The sequence below is a fragment of the Tachysurus fulvidraco genome, chromosome 4 (assembly GCF_022655615.1).
Source record: "Tachysurus fulvidraco isolate hzauxx_2018 chromosome 4, HZAU_PFXX_2.0, whole genome shotgun sequence".
Classification (NCBI taxonomy): domain Eukaryota; kingdom Metazoa; phylum Chordata; class Actinopteri; order Siluriformes; family Bagridae; genus Tachysurus; species Tachysurus fulvidraco.
In genome coordinates this window covers 4,847,174-4,867,745 of record NC_062521.1, presented here as the reverse complement: position 1 = coordinate 4,867,745, position 20,572 = coordinate 4,847,174, and the positions used below count along the sequence as shown (strand labels likewise).

The following is a 20,572-nucleotide window of genomic DNA, read 5'->3' as shown; positions in this document are numbered from 1 at the left end:
AAGGAAATTGCTGTGATCTCACCAATGTGACGTGAGCCTCAAAATGCATTGAAACGATTCCTCGTATCTTTTTTGAGAATTCAATAAGGGCGTAACGACAGGTCATTGATGCACTTGGCTTTAACGCTATTGTATTGTATTTTAAGAGTGTGCCTATAAGACCAACACTGACACAGATCAAGCCAAAAAAATGGTAAAAGAGGAACGTTAGAAATGTGCCGAGATCTCGGGCGAACAATATTTATCACGGTATTTATATTACCTTTTAAGCCGTAGTCTAAACTATACGTAACTCTAAAATGTTGAGAGTATAAAAGTAATTTTTGTCCTCGATGACTGAGTAATGTCTGTCTTTCACTTTTCTTTTTTTTCCCCCACCAGGATAGAAGATAAAAATCTGCTGATTTCATATAGAGTTTCGTTTTTTGTTTTTTTTGTCAGAACCTCGGCATTTTCTCTAAATCCGATCGTTATATTTGAGTATTATACTTTTATTCCTGGTGCTAAATGTACTTACCAGATATTGAAAAACAACAGAAAAATCGAAATATTACTGTTCATTTCATAATAATCTAGCTTTATTTATATAGCGGTGTTTTGACCTATGTGATGTAATACTAACGAAGACCGTAGACAAAACCTAAAGAAAGTAAATATGCTCTTTTTTTGCCATCAGGCGTAAAACTATGTGTAAGTTTTGAGTTGTACGACAGCCTCCGACGTGTGTATCGACTGGCTGAACCATATCTGAACCATTAAACACAGCATAAGCTCATGAGGCTTTTTGTTTGAAGTTCTGTGATTGTAGAAGGTGCATACTTAAAGTTTGGAACTAATTTGCAGCCTAAAGCAACTCATTTGAACTGTAATTAATGCTCTCTGAATGTGCGTACATGTGGGTGAGTGTGTGTGTGTCTGTGTGTGTATATATTCAGCCATATGCACACAGCTGAGTTTGTGTGTAAATGTGAATGGCACTTTGTGCATGGCATGACTGGTGCAGTGACAGGCAGCCCCAGTAAGGCTCATGTCACTTGCCGTATACTAGATCGTTATTAAACACATCCCCCCTTGTGGTTGGCGGTCACGTGAAACCCTGCACCAAACTGTGCCTCATTTAACTCCTTCATGATTAGCCACACAAACGATTTCCTTCAAACACTCACCCCGCAATGTAAATGCATGCAAAAGAAGCGGAGGCCGCCTAGTTGATTTTGTCCACTTTTATTTTGCAATATGACCAATAGTTTATCATATTCAAGTGTGTATGAAAAAAGTTAACTCACCGATTTATTCTTTTAAAAAGCTAAATACAAGAAGCATTGTATCAAGGCACATACAAGACTGGCCAAAGGGCATATATATATGTATATATATGCACTTTGGTCTTCAGTTGGTAAGGAACAATTAACTTTCAGTTGTCGCAACATAAAAGTGGCTTGAACTTTGGAAGGAAAAAAATAAAAAATACAGATAATAATTATAAACAAAAATAGTTCACACTTGTATTCCAAGTAAAAAAAAAATGAACCCATGTACGTATATCATATCTTTACCTCCCCGTCTATGTTCCTCATCTTTAAAAGCATCATTTACAAGTACAATCAGTACACAACTGAGGCATCTTCCCCTGTTGACAGGAACACTGTCACTCAGTAGGCACCGGTCATTATTTCTGTGCTTTGCCGGTCCTGTGCCGGACGAGCATATATATACCCAGCCGAGGAACACGTTACCGGGTTCTGTGCTGTGCTACCTCTCTCAGGAACAAAAGGAAGCAGTATATCTCCATACTCCAAAAATAGCAGAGACTTAAAGCCTGACAACACTGTTGAAATGTCAACTAAGATCCCTAACATATTCTTGAGGCTCCGTTAAACCGCAACACGTCTATGTTTGTCCAATACAGATAAGACGAAAAAAAGCTCTTCTACCCATTTAATCGACTGCGCCCTATATTCCCGTCGGCCTTGTTTTATTTTTTTTTTTGAGAACGACATGGTGAAAATTATGACCTGTGCTTCTACAAGGTTCTCTAAACTCTGATTGTTTAACACAGCAATGAAAACCCACTTTCACAGTTGATATCTCAGTCGAGCACAAAGACTTTTTTTTTTTAATTGGTCTGAAACCTTAAGCAAAGGATGTACAGTACAAATTACTACAAACCTCTAAAATATATAATTGCAGTTGTTGACAGCACACACTGAGGACTCAGCGATGGCCTGCAATCGTAGCCGTGTTTCTTTTAATAAACTGTCCTTAAATATAAATTATATGGCAAATGTACAGAACATTGCTTTCTCAGTCTTTTCAATCCAGTGTTTTGTAAAAGACCGGGCAGTCCTGATGTCAGTCACTCGTAATAAAACGTCTTTCGAATCTGCACACATTATCATGAATGGGAGTGGTCAGAATCTGGTATTCCACTGTCTCTGTAGCTTCTGTTGTTCAGACTGTTTTCACTGTGTGGACTCTTGTAAAGGTTTAAGCCATTAGGAGGAAAAATTGTGTGTATCACAAACTCTTCCTTGGACACTGGCATGTGATTTATGGGTATCATTTGAAAAGAAGTCTCTCTAATCTCCAAGATGGAGTTGTCCTTCTTTGTGCCAGCCTCCGCATAGTCATCCTTCCTCCTGCGCCCTTTATTGTACGTGCAATTCCTGGAAAACAAAGAACTATTCCTGTGGATGTACCAGCACACCAGTGCCAGCATTATGATGGCCGAAAGTGCCACGGCTCCTCCGATAATAGCAGCTAAAGGCAGACTAGAATTTTTGTAAGGCTCCTTCTCCTGCTCCCTGTTTAAGGTCGTAGTGGGGTTGTATGCTTTTAAGGAGCCCGTTTCTGTCTCTATGCAAACAGGTGTCTCATCTGACAGGTAAATATTACTGGTCTCCATAGGAACCATGCATATCCGATAGGAAGATTCGGGCTCCAGAGCTGTAAGCAGGTACTCCGTCCTATCCCCTGGCACGATGGTCTCAGTTATGGACCCGAATGCAGGGCTGTGGCCCAGTTTCAACCAGCTCAGCCGCAGGGCAGTCATCGGCTGAGATACCCTCCAGGATATGTGCACTGTGTCTGGAGTGCTGGATTTGACACTTATCGTGATAATCTTATGAGCTGGAGGGGTAGTACTGCGATAGTTCTTTCCAAAGTCTGGCCCCTTAATCACAGGTCTTTTAGTCACATAAAGTGGCCACTGGGGCCGAGATGGAGGCAGCGTGACGGAGACAGTGCTGGTCTCGTATGTCGGAGACACTTCTGATTCGGAGCAATCAAAGAGCTCTGTGGATAGATCCTTAATAGCCATTCCTTTGACCCTATCAGGACCTTGACACATGAAGCCACGCACATTGACCTTCGAGGGTAATGAGCGTAGCCAGTCTCGCACCCACTTCATTCTGCAAGTGCACTGCCATGGGTTGTTGCGCAGCAGCAGATGGGTAAGGTTATCTAGGTCATCAAAGACCCCCAAGGGCAGGCTGCTCAGTTTGTTGCCAGACAGATCCAGGCGGTACAGCTGGCGTAGGAAAGCAAAGGCACCTGCTGGTACCCTGTCTATATGGTTGTCCTGCAGCTGTAACTTCTCAAGGCTGGTGCCCGGCAGGTTGGCAGGAGGTGATGTGAGGGAGTTACGCACCAGTGAAAGCTCAGTCAGGTTGATCAAATTAGCAAAGGCCATTTCCCCAATTCCCCTGTTGTTCAAGAGATTGCCGTCCAGCACCAGACGTTTTAGATTGATCAGATCTTGCAGAGATAGCTCAGAAATGGAGGAGATGCGGTTGTCATCAAAGCGAAGCTCCTCAATGGTCATGGGAAGACCAGAAGGAATGGTGCTTAGGTGATTACGTGAAAGGAAGAGTAACCTCAGGTGGTTGCTGTCTCGGAACGCTCCCTCCTCTATACTGACAGCGGACACAGAATTGTCGTCCAAGTGTAATTCCTCAATGAAAGGAATTTGTGCCAACGAGGCATGGGTGATGGTCCGGATGTTGTTTTCCTGAAGGTGGAGCTCCTTGACGTTCAGAGGAAGGTTGGTAGGAAACTCATCCAAGTTGTTGCAATATAGGTAGATCTTCTCCACGTTGTTGAGTCTCCGTAGATCAGCAGGGATGCCTGCGCTCTTAATTCTGTTGTTCTGTAGGAAGAGGACAGTGGCATCCTGTGGGATTCCTGTAGGAATAGAAGTCAGCTCCCGGTCATTGCAGTAGATGAAAGTCCCATCACACCGGCACTGTGATGGACAGGAAGCTGAGGTCACCAGTGGATTGGCCAGTCCCAGGAGAACCCCAGCTCTGATGAAGAAGACGAAGAAAGACTTGTATTGGCACGCCATTATTAATGTTCTCGGTTTGTTTGTCCTCCCTGAAGGAAAAGGAGAAAAAAGAATCAGAAGGCATTCTGAAATAATGACAACCCTTCTGTAAATAATTGCTGTTTGTGTGCATTCTGCCTTTAGCACATTTCTGGTATTAAATATAATAATTCAAAACAAATATTGCAAATATACCACGACCGAAAACTATTTGGGAACAAACGAAGTACAATGTCAACAGAATAAGCCTTTTTTCTGAAATAAGGTATACAAAAAAAATAGTGCAAGGAGAAAAAAAAAAAAAAGATGAAAGAAAAATGGAGCCTGTGTCTGAATATCAAAACATATCTAATTAACGTGGAAGGATAGTCCAACTCAGACATGGATACAGATAAGAGATCTTTCAACCAGCTTTCTTTCCCTGAATGAAAAGCCTGTGTCACTGGTTTTATCTCTTAGTGAGTGTAATGCAGACGAAGTCCTAGCTGTTGTAAAAATGTCTGCAGCAGGCCAGTGCATTTCAAAGCTGCCTTTCATACTAGCAGACTGTGCCGGATGAATGAACCTGGGTCTTGCTTGTTAGCTGTAGAAAAACCTGAGACAGGACTCACTTCTCTTCAAGGATTTGTCAGGTCAGACCTAATATACGACTGCCAATTTAAATCAAAATGCTGGAATGCTGCAATTCGAAACGCTGATATTATTTCTTGTGCTAAAGACTAGGATGCGAAATAGAAATGATTCGTCCGTATGCCACGAATTTATGGGATAAAGCGTCCTATGCGTGTGCAAAACTATGAAATGAATGAACGGTGCTTTTGTACATCGTCATTGATTAATACAGAAGAGCTCCTGCTCGGGTCAATACAGAAAAGACAAAAAAAGTCAGCATGAATTCGGACACTACGTTTAAACGATGTATAACTAAACCGAATGACAGAATTTTTTGTCTATTTGTCTTTGATATTTTTGCTTCCCATAATCTCCTTTCCTGCATTCTTGTTAGACACAAGAATGATCAGTCGAGTAGAACACAGCACAGCTGAGCCGTAATGCACATACCTGATTTAGAGGAGCCAGATAATCCTCTTCTTTCACCCAAAAATCCAGTGATGCCTTAAGCTCCCCCTTTCTTCTCCGCACTGTCCGAAGTCTTCTTTGGTTATATCCTGATCCAGCTGATCCTTGTTTGTACTACTGACCTCCTGCCTTGTACTGCGGTGTCTAAAGTCCATACCATCAAAGGCTTTGTTGTAGATAAACCTCAGTAGAAAACTCCTCTGCTTCGAGACAGACCTCTAGTGCACTAATGCAGGCATGCAATTCAGATAATTAAAAAAAAAGCAATAGGAAAAAAAAAAAACAGGGGGAGATAGAGAGGAAGTCCAGTGCGTGAAGAATCCTTTTTCCTTCACGGCGCAGTGGTTTGGACCCCTAATTAGACCCTTTTGTTAGTCTGGGCGACTCCTTTGTAGGGTTCCGGTATGTCCTTCGGCAGAATGGACATGACATCAAGAGCCCAGAGCCCACTTAGCCTGCAGGTAAAGGCAGGCTGAAATCCGAGTAGGCTCTCGTTCTCTGTTAGAGTTGGCCCCAAATCGTGTTCCTCCTCTCGTGGCAGGAGCATTAAGAAGGTATCCAGCCTGGTGGCTCTACGGTGGAAGAGGTTTGCTCACTTTCTCCTGTGTCGTGAAAGCATCTTGCGCCCCTTTGCTCTCCTTAGGAGCGTGAACCTCACACGGTCAGGCGGCGGTTCATGCTGGTCATAACCTCAGGAAAGGTCCTGTAAGATAGAGGGAAAGTGTTTAAATCCTGTCTGAAATAAAGCACTCAATTCTTTTCCTGAAAGCATGAGAAAATCGAAAACCCCATTCATCCTGGAGAGTGGTATTCCTCTAAACACATTATTGAAACGTTTCATGCTTGGTGTTTGAATAATGTTTTCACCAGACTGACGAGAGCCTCTTACAGGAGGCTGAAAGACTTTGAAAGTGTATTGAAAGTATTATTAGGTTTATTATTCTTTTTTTTCTTCTCTTTGATGGTCCACATTGTTTGGGGGGAAAAACCCAAATAAGAGGAGACTCTCAGTGTTTGTTTAAAGAAACAAAAAAAGAAAAGCAAAGAAGTATTCTTTTCCACAACCACCAGCTTGTGCCACCATGATTGTTTTCTCTGACCTGTCTGCCTATGACCCTGTCAGCCCCTCCTCTCGGTCTTCTCTATGGAGACAGGAGAAAAGAATGTCTTTGCATTAGAAAAGCTACGGTGCTCAGGGGCCCTGCTGCGGTTACAGGGAAGCGCTCCTTCAAGTTCACTGTAGTTTGTGCTTTCTTCTTGTTTTTTTTTTTAAAAAGTGCCCAGTGTGGGATTAAAACAAGTATATTCTAGACATAGACATATATTACAGCCATTTAGTTTGGAATAGGAGAATGGAAAGTGGAAAAAACAGGAACACTAAAACGTGTTCTCGGAGCAGGAAGTTTCAAAATTGGTTTGGTTTCTGAACATATTTCAGTAACAAACTCTTTTAATGCAGCTTTCTGAAAGCCAAACTCTCAAATGCTCTCAGACTGCTTAAGAATGCATATGGTAGATTATTCAAAGCTCATCTTTGAGAGCTCATGAATATCCAAGCAAGAGTCTTGTGCATGTCACCTCAAGTGCCCCTTCTTTTACCTGCTCCGTCTCCATGCCTGGGCCTAAAAATGAGTCATTTTCCTTTGATAAGCCCGAACGATACACCACATCTCACAACACAAAAGCTTGCGTCCTCGGTACGAAACCTTCCTCACATTGCAGCTCGTGTTGTGTAGAAGGACGCTAGAACGAAGCTACATGCATCTACGGATCTTAACTGTTTTAACCTATGACATGAAGGAGATATGAGAGCTTTATCGCTCATGCCTGATCGCTTATATCCTGAAATCTTATAGCTGAGTTATTACAGTTTTAAATATGGGTGTGACCCTTCTTTATTTCAGCCTAGAGGTCCAAACAGTGTTTGTACAATTCTGAGAAAAAAATATAAAAAGAAGCCATTGCAAGATGTCCTCATCCAGTCAAGAGTAAAAAAAAATATATATATATATTTTCTTCTTCATTGTAGAACGGTGTATTTTAGACAGAGCCTTATTTCTTGTTTGTGGTATTTATGTGGATATCATTTCAGAAGCCCTGCAGTCACATCATTGCATTTTTAAATAAAAATAAATAAATAAAAGTTGCGGAGAGAATGACGAAGGGAATACACCACTCTGTTTAACACACCAGGTAACACCTATTGACTTGATGGAGTGAGCTAATCATTTCTGAGCTTTGGCTTGCTTAGCTGATTGCATTTTCTCTCGCTTCTCTCTGTTCTCATTGGATTTCTCAGAGCTGCATTGTCCTGTGCTAAAGAGGCACGAGGATTCGGGAACCTGATCTGAAACCCTTCTGCTAAGCTCCTCTGGTCGTGTTATCGGTTTTTCCTGTGGTTAAGTTTTGAAGTTTTTCACTCTCTCTTCAAACTTTGTGATCTTCTAAAAAATTTCTTCAGATGAAGGTCTAATGATTGACATTTCTCCTTATCATTCTGAGAGTCTGCCTGTGCTACGAGATCAGTAAGACCTGCTTCTGCTCCAGTGCACTACCCAAGCAATGCTAAATTGAGGATTTGTGTGAGTGTGTGTGTGTGTGTAGCTGAGGAAAGCACACCTTAACCAGCACTTAATGTTATTTAGTCTGTATGCGAATTAAATGGCTTGATAAGCTGGCGCACATTGTGTACTCAATTAATGTTGCCTTAAAAAATGTTTTTTAAAAAAAAGGTTGCATTATTTATTTAATGGATTTTCATTATTTTTTAAGGTTTCCGAAGCATTATCCTAAAAATTAAAGTTTAATAAAACTTCAAGGTTGAATCCAACAGTACAGGCTTATAGTTTATATTGTTTATTGGTTTCTTAGTTAAAAGATTAATTTGCATACAGTTATTCAAAATCGCTTCATACTTTTGCAGTGAACACTAACTTGAACGTAAATTTCATTTGTACCTCAGACTTGGTTTGTTTGTCCCGTACTGGGATGGTGGGTTCGCCATGTTGAATGTTATGTCTAATACTAGAGGTAACGCTGTATGCTTGTTTTTGTGTGTGGTGTATATGCTCATTTAAAATCAGACCAAAGCTAATTTAAAAAGGTTTGACAGTGCATGGGGCTCAGACATCGGTTGAGGTGCCTGGGCGACACAGGGGGTATGCGTGGGGGTCTCTGCTCTTTTGAAGAGTCTGAAAAGGGTAAACGGTGCATGGCGTGGCAGCTGCGCTGCTTTTCCCCACTTGGGGGTGGTAGGAGCTTCAATATCAGGCCTGCATGGCTCACACACTTGCACACATGCAGAGCTGGTGCTTTAATTACCACATGTGCACCCCCTGCCAGGGTACAGAGGGTTTCTGCTTCTGGACAATAGTAGATAGAGTCTAGGTTGATTTACAACTCTGTACAATCCATGCTTTCTCTCTGAAAGGAACAAATTGCTTCCTATATTTATACAAAGGCTAAAATGCATTTCACTTCACTATCTATCTATCTATCTATCTATCTATCTATCTATCTATCTATCTATCTATCTATCTATCTATCTATCTATCTATCTATCTATCTATTATAACGTCCATCTCAACGATGATCATGTGTAAGATTGATTAATAATACTATATATTTTTTAGATTCTATTTTAATAACGTATAAGGAACATAACATTAAGTGTTGTTTCTGAAGGACATTTTCTAAAAGGCCCCACGGCCGGGTCAGAGGTCATTTGCGAACATGAGTGCTGAATTCTATTGGACGACTTCTTTTTGTCTGCCACACAAAAACGATCTCAGAAGTCTCGGGAGGCCCCAAACACACGACCATTTCGTGGCGAATCTCAGTGAATGTAGTGCATTCTGTAACAAAAGAGGAGTAAACGCAGGGTCTGTGCACCGTTAAATTGCTCTTTCTCGTTTAGTGACTTAACCGTTTGAATAAAGGTGATTTTGATGTTTTGTTGTAGATTTCGTAGCTTGGTTTGTTGACGTGATTACTGTATGCTGGAGAAATTAAATATGGGCCTAACGTTTAGTACCTCGCTCGTGACTCTCTACTTACGTCCCTTCTCAAACCTGTTTGCTGTGTGTATAAATCTATTTAAAAAAAAAAAACTCTAGATATTTCAAGTCTTGTTCATTTGTACAATTTTTGGTTTTTCTAGCCTTGTAATCAGGACGAATTAGCTGTGTACTACAGCACGAGCTGCTCATGTCTGGCCTGCGCTGAGCTGAGCTTTGGCTTGTTAGACAGACGCTATTTCAGCCTGGACTACAGCTGTCTGAAATCCCAGGTTAGGCCGCTTAAACCCAGGGAGAAAGACAACACATTCTTCAACTCTAAAGCCACTCAAGCCACCGACCACAAATAACACACATCACATCAAGACAGTGATATTTTGGCTCGCTTTGTCTGCCTGTGATATAAAATTATAACCTTACGTTATATGAATTTGCCTATGAGTTGAAAGAATCCACTACTATTTTAGTCACTTGTGGTGGTCCTCTGTGTTACATCTGTCGCGTGGTATAGTGTCTGTGCTTGTAATAAAACGATGCGCACCGATTCCGAGCTGCGCCGCAAAAATCCAGCAGCAGCAGCAGCAGCAGCCGGCGCTGCGTTCGTGCAGTTTCTATCTCTATATAAAAAAACAAAACAAACAACAACGCTTTGGACTTGTACTCGTTGATAGTATTCGACAGGAGGACTGGGGCTGTTTTATAGTCGAGGCAGACTGTGATATGCTACTCGTACCCGCGCATAATGTGTTTGAGATCGTGGAGCGCGGAGCTGCGCGCATCCCCGACTCTGCGTAAAACCCTCCTGTCTTCCTCCGCGACGCTTTCAATCGATGTCGAATCTCTGCATAATTCCCTAGAAAAGGTTTTTTTTTTAAAAAAAAACAAAAAAAAACGAAAACTGGATGTTTATCCATTTTGGACGCGCGTAATAGACTGGATCTGCTCTGCAAATTCAGGCAAAAGCCGCCAATAAGAAGGAAAAATACGACTGATCCGGTATTGTACCAGCGGAGAGATTATATGGGAAAAATCAAGTTTTACCGAATGATTTATGGCAAAATAAATAGTAAACAGAGCAGTGCATTTACTGCGTACAGGGAGAAAGTGCATACTTTATTGCTAACGCCTTATTTTTTTTCCCCCCTCTCCAATTATTACATCCCAACGGCTAGGACAGGGATCCAAGCGCAAAATCCGTGTTGCACTCTAAAGCCAGTGTAATAGATCTGAAATGCGCATTTACCCTGTCTATGAGGAAGACCAGCTCGAGCAGTATAATGACACTGGAACGATCAAGAGAGCAAATCTTTTCCAATTTGCTTCGAGAGGAGTTTCGTGATAGATCACGCAGGTGACCGGCTCCTATTTTTTTTTGGGGGGGGGATGTTCAGTGTTTTTGCGTGAATCAGAAGAATCAGAACCCATAAAGAAACACTTACCTGCAAAGCATTCATGCAAGAAATATGAAACTTAAAGAAATATCCTCCAACAAATATACGAGTCAGTCCACAGTGTATATATCCAGCGTCTTAGAAATCCAAAGTATTAAGCCCAGAAGTCGCAGAAGAGAGAGTTGTGTTGGTGTGTTATTGCGTCCAGCACATGTATTCAAGCGATAGCACGCACGCACACGCACACACGCCCGCACACACACACACACACTCCTTGGCAAATAACGAGAGAGAGAGAAAGAGAGAGAGGTTGAGAAGATTCAGCAGGTCTGTTCAGCTGCCTGGAGCTCACTATAAGTGTGAAGTTACATCTGCCTCCAGCTCTGCCTCAGCCCTGGTGCTGATGTCATCCAGAGGAGGGGCTTCACACTTTCCCTTGCCTCCTCCCCTTTGTCACTCTCCCTCTCTCTCTCCCTCCCTCTCTCCCTCCCTCCTTCCCTCTCTCACTCTTACAGCTTAGCTAAGATTCACACGAGCGAAAAATGTGCTTTCCGGGCACTAGGGGGAGTTAGAGAAAGGAAGATGATCAGGGTGAAAAGGGCCCTTAAGAGCCGTTTCTGGAGTGGACACTTCTTGTGCTGGAGGAATAAGAACCACAAGGAACAGTGTGTGTGTGAATGATACAGACGCAGGACTGAAAGGATTATTGCATGTGTTTAATGAGAAACAAGGATGTATTTCTCTGTGTGTGTGTGTGAGACAGAGAAAAGAGAGAGACTTAAATAAATTAACCTCTGTGTTTCCCAGCACGCCACGTTTGTTTTTCGAGAGGCAGGCGTTATGGTCAGCTTAACCGTGCTCGTGATCTATTAAATTCAAAGTCCAGATGGAAAGCCGGTCTATTTCCTGACCACACAGACAGAATATGCTTTATTCATCCAAATCTTCTTTTTCCACTTCTGACCCGATGACTAAGACAAACCGCATATTAAGAAGCCGAAAATTAACGTCGACAAACATTTAGCTGGAAAAAAAAGTCTAAATTCTATTTACCATATCATATCCGATATCACACGGTCATCTCATTAACCGTCTCGAAGGAGACCAGACGCTTCTGAGACGATCGAAGAATTATTTACTTTTCGCCTCACCTAAGCTTTTTTGTGACATTCTATATCTTCATGCCATCACAAAACCCAGTCTGTTTTAAACATCATAGCAGGTCCTGATGTGTTAATCATGGTCATTTTTGAACAAACCCGGTTGTGAGTAACATTTCCTGACTCTAAAATTCTCTAAAATGTGAACTGTTGAGCTTCTTCGTGAATTGTCTCGGATTTCAGACTTTTTTTTTCTTTCTCTTTTGTCCTGTTCTTTTTGCTTTGTTTACTATAACGACCGTCCGTTTAATCCCTGAAGCACACTTAGGACAAAGTGGCCCACTTCTCCTATAGGTTTTGTGGTATTCTTTGCCCTTAAGTGTCTTTGCCCTTTAGTTCAGACTGAGACAATATGCCACATGACCTTAGTAAAAAACCGACACACCATGAAAAATTTTCAAATTTATCCTCGAGGCGTGTTCTTTCTTTTCCCATTTTTTTCGATTCGTGTTTCAGCTCTAGGTGTCGTATTTTTGGGATCAGAGGTCAAGAATAAGGGATGATTTAAAGGTGGGAAGAGTGTCAAAATAATTCTCATCTCTTTGGTTGTGCCACGATTCCGGATCTCGCTTTGTACCCCATCTGTGGCTTTCTTTCTTAAATCTAACCCGACTCTGTCTGTCATCAGCCTCTGATTGACTCTCAATCTTACATAGAGCACTGGGGGAGAGACCTACTTGGGTCCGGTTACCTCTGCCTTATTGGCGGGGGGGGGGGGGGGGGGGGGGTGTGGGAGACAAGACATGTGCAGCCTCATCTTTCCCGAGGATGCAATTTACTTTATCTGTCCCATCTTGGTGTGTTTTGACAACACTCACGGCTTTGAGGGAAACAGCCTGCCTCTCTGTTTCCTCTCCTTTCCTGCCTTCACTTGTATGTTAAAGCAGAGCTAACGTCATTAAAACACTTGATTCGGTTAAGTGTACGAGGGCTTTAAGAACTTTAAGATAGCCTAGATGCCAGGGGATTGCATGCTGTCTCTTCGGAGGGACGTTCCTGCATTCCTGAGCGAAATGGATCCGATGCAAATTTCTCAAATAGTATCTCTATATTTATACGACAGATCTGAATACGAATGACAAAATATTCTGTAGATGTGGTGACACGGGAGATATTACCATTTTAATACTAAAGTACAGTTACAGATTCATCTGATTCAGTATTGCATCCTTTGTTCCGTTAACAAGTTCGGTCATGCGCTAAGGCTAGCGTCAAGTAGTCCGTGTTATTTCAGAGCTAAAGAAATTAAATTCGTCTCTTAAAACAACTTCAAATTATTCTTCCTTAGAAGAAGGAGAATCACCGAATCACATTTTCACTGCACTACGATGAAGCAAAGCTTGTTATGAAACTGAATCAGGAGTCATCGACTCATTAAAGGTAACGAATCACACGTATAATTAAACAGTTTTCATGACGGTCTTTCTGCCTGAAAACTCTCAAACCCAAATGTAATAAAAGAAGAAAAAAAAGGAAGACAGGAAGTAGTTAGAAAGTTGGGAACGTGTACATACGATGATGATGATGATGATGATGATGTCAGCAGCATGCAGGCGATATTTCAGCTCGATAGGCGAGACAGAATGTAGATGTGTGTTCGCACGTATGCGTGAAGGTGTCGTGACTCTGTACCGAGCACCATAGCAGAGCAGCTGTTAACATGGTGTTACAGTATGGCTGATGTGATAGCGCCATTGTTTGCACCAGCCTTTGACATCCTTTCTTGCAGGATGTCCCTTTTCTTTCTCTCTTTTATTTTAATGCACATCCCATATGTTGAGGCTTAACTCATATTCTCCCTGGAGACCCGGTGAGAGTGAGAAGGAAGCTCCTCAAACCATTCAAGCCTAAAAAGAAAGTGACTTCCTGCTGTCTTGGGTCCAAAAACCTTAAACCTTGGGTTCCCTGTCAGGATTCTTAGCCTTGTGTATTTGCGCTGAATCCTCTCTGCCGTTTCCTTTTGTCCCGGCTGCTTGTTTTTTTAAGTCTTCCCTTGTCTTTAGCGGGGTTAAAGGAGGGTATTGATGAGGGGGTGAAGGGGTATGGGGGAAGGAGCTGACTTGTCAACTGCGAGGAGACCTCTGGACCTCCTGTAGCTTAATGAGCTTTCAAAACAATGGCCTTTGATCAGATTAAGGGAAAAAAAAATCCTCCTCCCTTCCTTTAGCTCTGTCTTTTAGCCTTATCAGCACCAAGAGAGAGATAAAAAGATGGCATCACTATACAATGGCTTCCCCAGTAATGCTATTCTGCTTTTGCGTAGCTCACTGGAGCACCTCGCTCTCCACCCTGTAATTGGTTTACTGTTTCACTCCTAAATCTCTAATTAGCTCACTCACCGTATCCTCACGACCTAAAGGTATTGCCGCCTCGAAGAACGGCGTCTATTTTGCTTCATCATTTGAATTTTAAAAGAGCAAAGGACTCTGGTTTAAGGGTTTGTGCTTCTTTAAATAGCTCACAAACCCCGAATGCCTTGAAACTATCGGGATGATAGAAACTAATTTCTTATCTGCTGTGACTGGATTTTTTATTTATTAACCGTCGAACGTAAAAGGAAGTTTGCCTACGCTCTCTGTTAGCGAAGATTAACGCTATCACAAGCCTGCAGTTATAAGCACACACATGGGAATGATAGATCAGGTCGATAAAGGAGTGTTGTTTATCCACAAGGATCTGATTAGTCCAGCTCATCTGGCTTTGTTTGACTAACTGGGGTCATCTGCCAAATTTGCTTTACAAACCAACCAAGAGTCTAAGTACGTAAAGTCGATTTGAGTTTGTTTATCTGTTTATCCCGGAGGAAGGAAATAACTGGGGATATGCTAATGAGCACGGTGTCCTAACAACTTTTACTTTATCGTCTTCCGTCCTAAATAAATTCAGTTTCGCCAACTTTCTGTTCTCCCTCGCACACTGTTCTTAACTTCGGTAATTAAATGAAAATAAAGTGAAACTGTTATTCACAGCTGTTTATAACAGCTTTCATCATTAAGGCTACACATACAAACACACACACACACACACACACACACACACACACACACAAATGCTTAAAACCACAGTATTTTACATTAACACATCAACACATCTGTCGTGAATCGGCATGGTGGAAAATCACATGCTGGAAACCGTGTGGTCATTTAAAAAAATAAAAAGTTAAGTCGTTGATATTATAATTGTATAACTGGAGAGACCAAACAAAGAGGGAAAAAATGTTCTAGCGCGTTTCATTATACGTTGTCGTTACGTACAAGTGGAAAAATCACTGAAACGTTAACAGCTAAGAGTGAGTTAAGGCACGGCCCACAGCGTAACCCTCACTCCAGCTTATTCACATATCCCCGAAGAGCGAAGGGCTGATTATCAGCTCGCCTCCGTCCTAGACAGAGCGGGTGACTCGGCACTCTGAAAGCACAAAGGGGTGAAATTCGAAGCCATCGCTCAGCATCGGAGGTGTTTTTCCTAACGCCCGAGAAGCATCTAAGTGCTGTGAAGGTGCCCAGTCATGACACCGTGCCCAGAAATCCTTCAGACTCAGAGTATCAGATGTTGCTCTTGTCTTTGTCGGGCGTCTTCTCAAAGCAAAACGGCGAGAAGGGGTTTATGATGGGGGGAAAGGAGAGACGTTTCGTCAACACTAAGCCGTGTTTATAGTCCTCTTCCTCCATTAGCGACTGTCAGTTGGGTTGAGGGCTTGGAATTTTTTGCCACCTTTTAGAAGAGCGGATGATTGACGGTTCCCTCTTGGGCCCGGCAGGAAGACAAGTTGTAGTCGTCACCTCAGATTGCGTCGTGTGAACAAGTGGACTTTTTTGACCCGAGTCAAGTTCATCCTTAAAACCGGGTGCCGTCGAAAGGCTCGTGTCTTGGGCGCATATTAAGAATAATCCAGTGCTTTAGGGAATTATTATCGACAGTGCATCAGGGCATCTTTTATATTCTCAGCGTGATCTGAAACATGCTCCTGAAAGTGAGCTTTATGAAGATGCACGACTTGCAAATGTAAAATCATTTTTCTAGTCCTCGTGGGCTGATTATGATATCACGGCGGGATGAGATTCAATCCTCCGCCATTAGCATGGGCTGCCGCTGAGAAACGGAGACTAGCGCCAGCTCCATGCTCAAAGAGAAGGTCAGGCTAATAATGTGAAGATGGTACATCTGACTGCATGTATATAGCTGGAATTACAGGCGTGCTGAGTTAAAAGAAGTCTTAATGTTTTTCGAAAGTCCTTGCCAGTGTGTGTAAGTAAATGTGTGTGTGTGTGTGTGTGTGTGTGTGTGTGTGGCTTACTAGCTCTCCTGGAGGCATCATTCGTTTTCTGTCATCCTGTTGTTTTTGCTGAGCTCCTCGCAGTATTTTACATGTCTTAGCCTTGGTAGGAAGAAAGGCCCATTACCATCTGAGGCACAGCGCTGCCTCCTAAACCCCACCCGTCACTAAGAGATAGATGGATGATGCGGATCCATGCAGTGCTCTTTTAAAGCAGAGAGAAGGATGGTGCTTGTGGTGTTGAGGGGGAGAATAGAAGAGGACCGAGGCACCTCGGTTTTGGCATTGATTTATTCATCTCCAAGGCTCTCCCGGTTTCCTCTGCACTGCTGACTCAGTGACTGTACTCCTCCCTGTGACATTAAACTGGAGTTTGCATGAGAAAAGGGAAGGAAATCTTGAGCGCGTGTCACCTCCTAAACCGCCCGGACAGACAAAAGCAGCGACGTCCTAAGCGATGTATGGTATAGGGATGCAACCGGATACGAATAAAGATAATCTGTTCGAAATATGGATGCAAATACAGCTACTGATAAGAAGTGTACTTTTTACTTCCAGAAAACTTTCATGTATTTTCTGGGTTGCCAGATTTGGACAAACACGGAGGCCGTCGTCGTTCAGAACGAGCAGTGCTCGTCTATTCATCCTTAGTGACCGCCTGGTCGAGGTTGTGTTGATTTAGATTCGGCTACTTTTCATGAAATAGAACTAAAGGAATTTTTATAAATACAACTAACAAATGGGACTCATCTCTAGCGATGCGGCTGAGGTTTATTCTATGCCCGTTTTGGTGTTAATCCCAATCTAGACGAGGCTATTTCGCCCTATAGATATATTGGCACTGGGTTATACTCCATATATACGAAGTTAATCTTTAAAGCCTGAGGGGAAAACATTAGTGCAGAGAGAGATGTGCTGTGTCACACTGATTGAGAATTAAAATCTTTATCTACTCCAGTTGACATCAAGCATCTGGAGTCGAACGAGTAACCTTTGGGACAAATACGGCATAAAGGCTTAGAACAGATAGAGTTTTGCGTATGTTTACGATGCACAATGTCGGCACAATAGTCTAAATTCTCTCCAAAACATTTAGACTAGTATTACATTTCCACCAATAAACCAAGCCAATATGGGTCAGTGGGGGCTCAGCTGGTTAAGGCTCTGGTTGTTGATCGGAGGATTCAAGGTTCAAGGCCCCACACAGCCAAGCTGCCACTGCTGGGCCCTTCAGCAAGACCCTCAACCCTCCCTGCTCCAGGGGCGCTGTATCATAGCTGCCCCTGCACTCTGACCCCAACCTCCTCATTTGGGGTATGTGAAGAAAAGAATTCCTCTGTGCTGTAATGTATCAATACTTTTGGGTTAAAAGCATATCTGTGGGTGTTATATTTTGCACTATTGCTACAAACTCCTTAAAAACAGTTTTCGTAAGACTTTCTAATTCTTTCTCAAGAATTTTCAATAGATAGTGTTGCATAGGTTGTATAGGTTCTTTTGTTTTCCAGTAAAAACCCCAAAGTCCCGACAGCCTTACACGTGAGATCGTTCTCTTGTGTTTGTGACTGCTGTAAGCGAGTAACGGTGTGTACCGGCGAGTGTGTGTGAGAACCAGTTCAAGGCTAGCAGGTGACAAACAGCCCTCAGCGTGACTGAGCTTGGAATACCTTCATAGACACTGCTGATTAAAAATGGAAATGTCTCTCACCTCGGCACATACAGTGGACCAATTACAGACGCCTGGCCTGCCGACTTGATTGACAGATGGCTCACGCCTATTGTCCGTGTGAGTGTGTGAGCTTTCTGTATTTGGTTTTTGGAGGATTCCAGCAACTCTATCTATTACACAGCTTAACCCCGGCATTCTAAAGTTGTTTGGCTTTGTTTTTCCTAGCCATGACCTTGTGCTGCAAAGAAGGATGGAATGGTTTATAGAGGAGGAAACGACACCCTCTTGGATAATAAAATGAGGTCTTTTTCCCCCGATTGTGAGATAATTTATTGTTCAGGAATGTGGAGTATGATTTCTGGAAATATTAACACCACGATGCTGACACGAGCGTTTAACTGTACAATTTTTGGAAAAACAAACCACGGAAAGCCACACGAACGGGGGTGACCCTGTAGTCAGGTTTTTTGTGTACGCTGGGTAATGTTGGGTTTCTGTATGATGTGACGGATTTTATGTAAAAAAAACAAAAACATATGACGATCTCATGCTTCTCCAATATACCAAGATTATTCTTTATACGTAGTCTGCCAGGTGATAGACACGTACAGCCGGGACGAGACGACGCTCCCAAACGTGCTTGACTTAACCCTAATAGGATTAGCGCTTAGCGAGAAAGAAGATGTCTTAGCAGACTCTAAACTCTAAATTCTTTAAACCTTTGCGGAAAGATGGACCCGATCGAGGCAGAGGAGGTCTGAGCAAGCCTCAACTCGATGAAGAGGTCGGTCGAAGCTACAGTATGCATCCGAATCCGAGGTCTTAACTTCATGGCACTCCATCAGAGAGGCAGTAAAGTGCTCTCTCTGCTTGTGTTTGTACGTTTCATATTCTCCCCTATTCTCTGTTCCTTCAAAATAAATATATATAAAAACCCATTATTTTTTATTAGTTGTTTTCTTTCACATAACTTTTGTCCTCTGAGCGGACAAATGCATAATTCCTATTCTCTCAGGGTTTTAAAAGCAAATAGCTTGGCTTATATGTATTCACTTACTGTTCCCTCTTCTGAAGTTTTATCCCTCGGTGACTAGACTGGAGACACATGTTAACTCACAAGATCTTTTCAGTACTTTAGAAACTGTTAGCCTCTTGAGCTCTGGCATTTCTTTACTTCCCAGTCTTTTAAACAATGCTCTTAAACAAGAGAATGTTGGGATACTATTAGCGTCATCTCAGACATTTTTGCCAGTGACTAAATCTTTCTTGAAATCATTGTTCAGAAGCTTGGTTTCCTGATTTTTTTAATCAGTGCACACACTCAACCGATAAGATTGCATCCTGCAAGTTTGCTTTTTTTGACTACAGCTAACTGTAAAATATCCATTAAGCAGTTCGTAGATGGAGTAAGTGGGACCAAGTGCGGAAAGGACTGAGCAGTAGTAGAGCGTCAGGATGAACCCGGGGATGACGGACTCAAAACATCATCGCGTTTTACCACAAATTTCCAAGCATGTGGCTTTTACCAGAACGTCCAAGTAACCGAGCGTAAAGTTAAAAATTGTCTCAGGCACCAACTAGAAGATTAAAGCGGACGTGGCCGATCACGATAGACCAAACGTTTGCTCAGGGACTGTGGCAGTCATGCTGTAAAACACAGCTGTGTGTCATTAGCATAGCTTTGGAAGTTAATACCATGTTTTTGAATTATTGGACCCAGAACAGCAGTGGACCTAGAAGAGAGCCTTGTAGAGCACAAAACTTGATTTTTTTTTTCTATGCGTACAGAAGAGACCAGTTCTCTTAAGTAAAACAGAATTTTTTTAATATGTCTAGAAGATCTGTGGTATTAAAAAAAAGCTGTATTGAGATCAAGTCAATTTAAACAAGAAGACACTTTCCTGACCAAGAGTGGGGCTTTTATTGATATGCGATATGAGCTACCATTGCTACCATTTTTTTTTAAATTAAATTTTCTTAGAAATAAAGGCAAGGTTTGCATGTGGTCTTTAGTTTGCTAACTAATATGTGAGAAGTCAAACTATCCAAGCCAGTATGAATCGTATGGAACGTTTAGCCAAATGTTTGCTCACACTAATAACTTTTAACCACATGCCCTATTCCAAATCACCCTGGAAGGACACAGGTGGCGCCGCGGTACCTCCTCCTCCCCCTTGTAGCGATCGGGACGGATGTGCCTCGTTTCTCGGTTGTTGATGTTAATTTGAGACGTCGTAGCACCAGTGTGACAGGAGCACAGGCTTTATGGATATTATATGTCTAAGCAGGGATCGCTGGAGGCAGCTGTGAATGTGCTTTCTCATGGACGCTTGCATGCTTATCCCATCATTTCTCTCCCATTATTTAATCAGTCAGAGCAGGTTGGGGAAGGCACACCGCTCCCTCGTTTTCTCAGTCTGGATCTTTGCTGACGGACATCGCGGTGCTAGATTTCACGCCTGCAGTGTCTCTGCTGAGAAGTGGGTGAGATCGGAGGAGTGACGCTTCACAGTGGATGAGTATTTAATCAGCCGAAGCTTCTACTGGACGCTACGGGAATGGGACTTTTTTTTTTTCTTAATTCTTTTCAGTTCATTATTTCAGACACCAGGTGCAACCACACCTGCAATAGAACGTCTGTCTCTGGTTAATTGGA

The 20,572-nt window shown here is 42.4% G+C and overlaps 2 protein-coding genes across 7 annotated transcripts in view; one reads left to right on the top strand and one right to left on the bottom strand.

The window, feature by feature from the left end:
* Nucleotides 1–20,572, top strand: part of macrod2 (mono-ADP ribosylhydrolase 2) — a 597,474-nt gene that overhangs the window by 84,440 nt on the left and 492,462 nt on the right. The window lies entirely within an intron of this gene.
* flrt3 (fibronectin leucine rich transmembrane 3) lies at nucleotides 1,209–16,486 on the bottom strand. Of its 2 annotated transcripts, none has more exons than XM_047812437.1 (3): nucleotides 16,269–16,486; nucleotides 5,387–6,107; nucleotides 1,209–4,374 (listed from the first exon to the last, which is right to left on the bottom strand). In XM_047812437.1, exon 3 carries the CDS (start codon nucleotides 4,343–4,345, stop codon nucleotides 2,396–2,398), a length of 1,950 nt encoding a protein of 649 aa, XP_047668393.1. In that variant the 5' UTR covers nucleotides 4,346–4,374; nucleotides 5,387–6,107; nucleotides 16,269–16,486; the 3' UTR covers nucleotides 1,209–2,395. The 2 variants fall into 2 exon arrangements, with proteins under 2 accessions (XP_047668393.1, XP_027021701.1); XM_027165900.2 differs by lacking the exon at nucleotides 16,269–16,486 and adding an exon at nucleotides 10,860–11,190.

Bases quoted from the DNA above. Each gene is read 5' to 3' on its own strand.
- flrt3 (XM_047812437.1), bottom strand. From the start codon at position 4,345: ATGGCGTGCCAATACAAGTCTTTCTTCGTCTTCTTCATCAGAGCTGGG.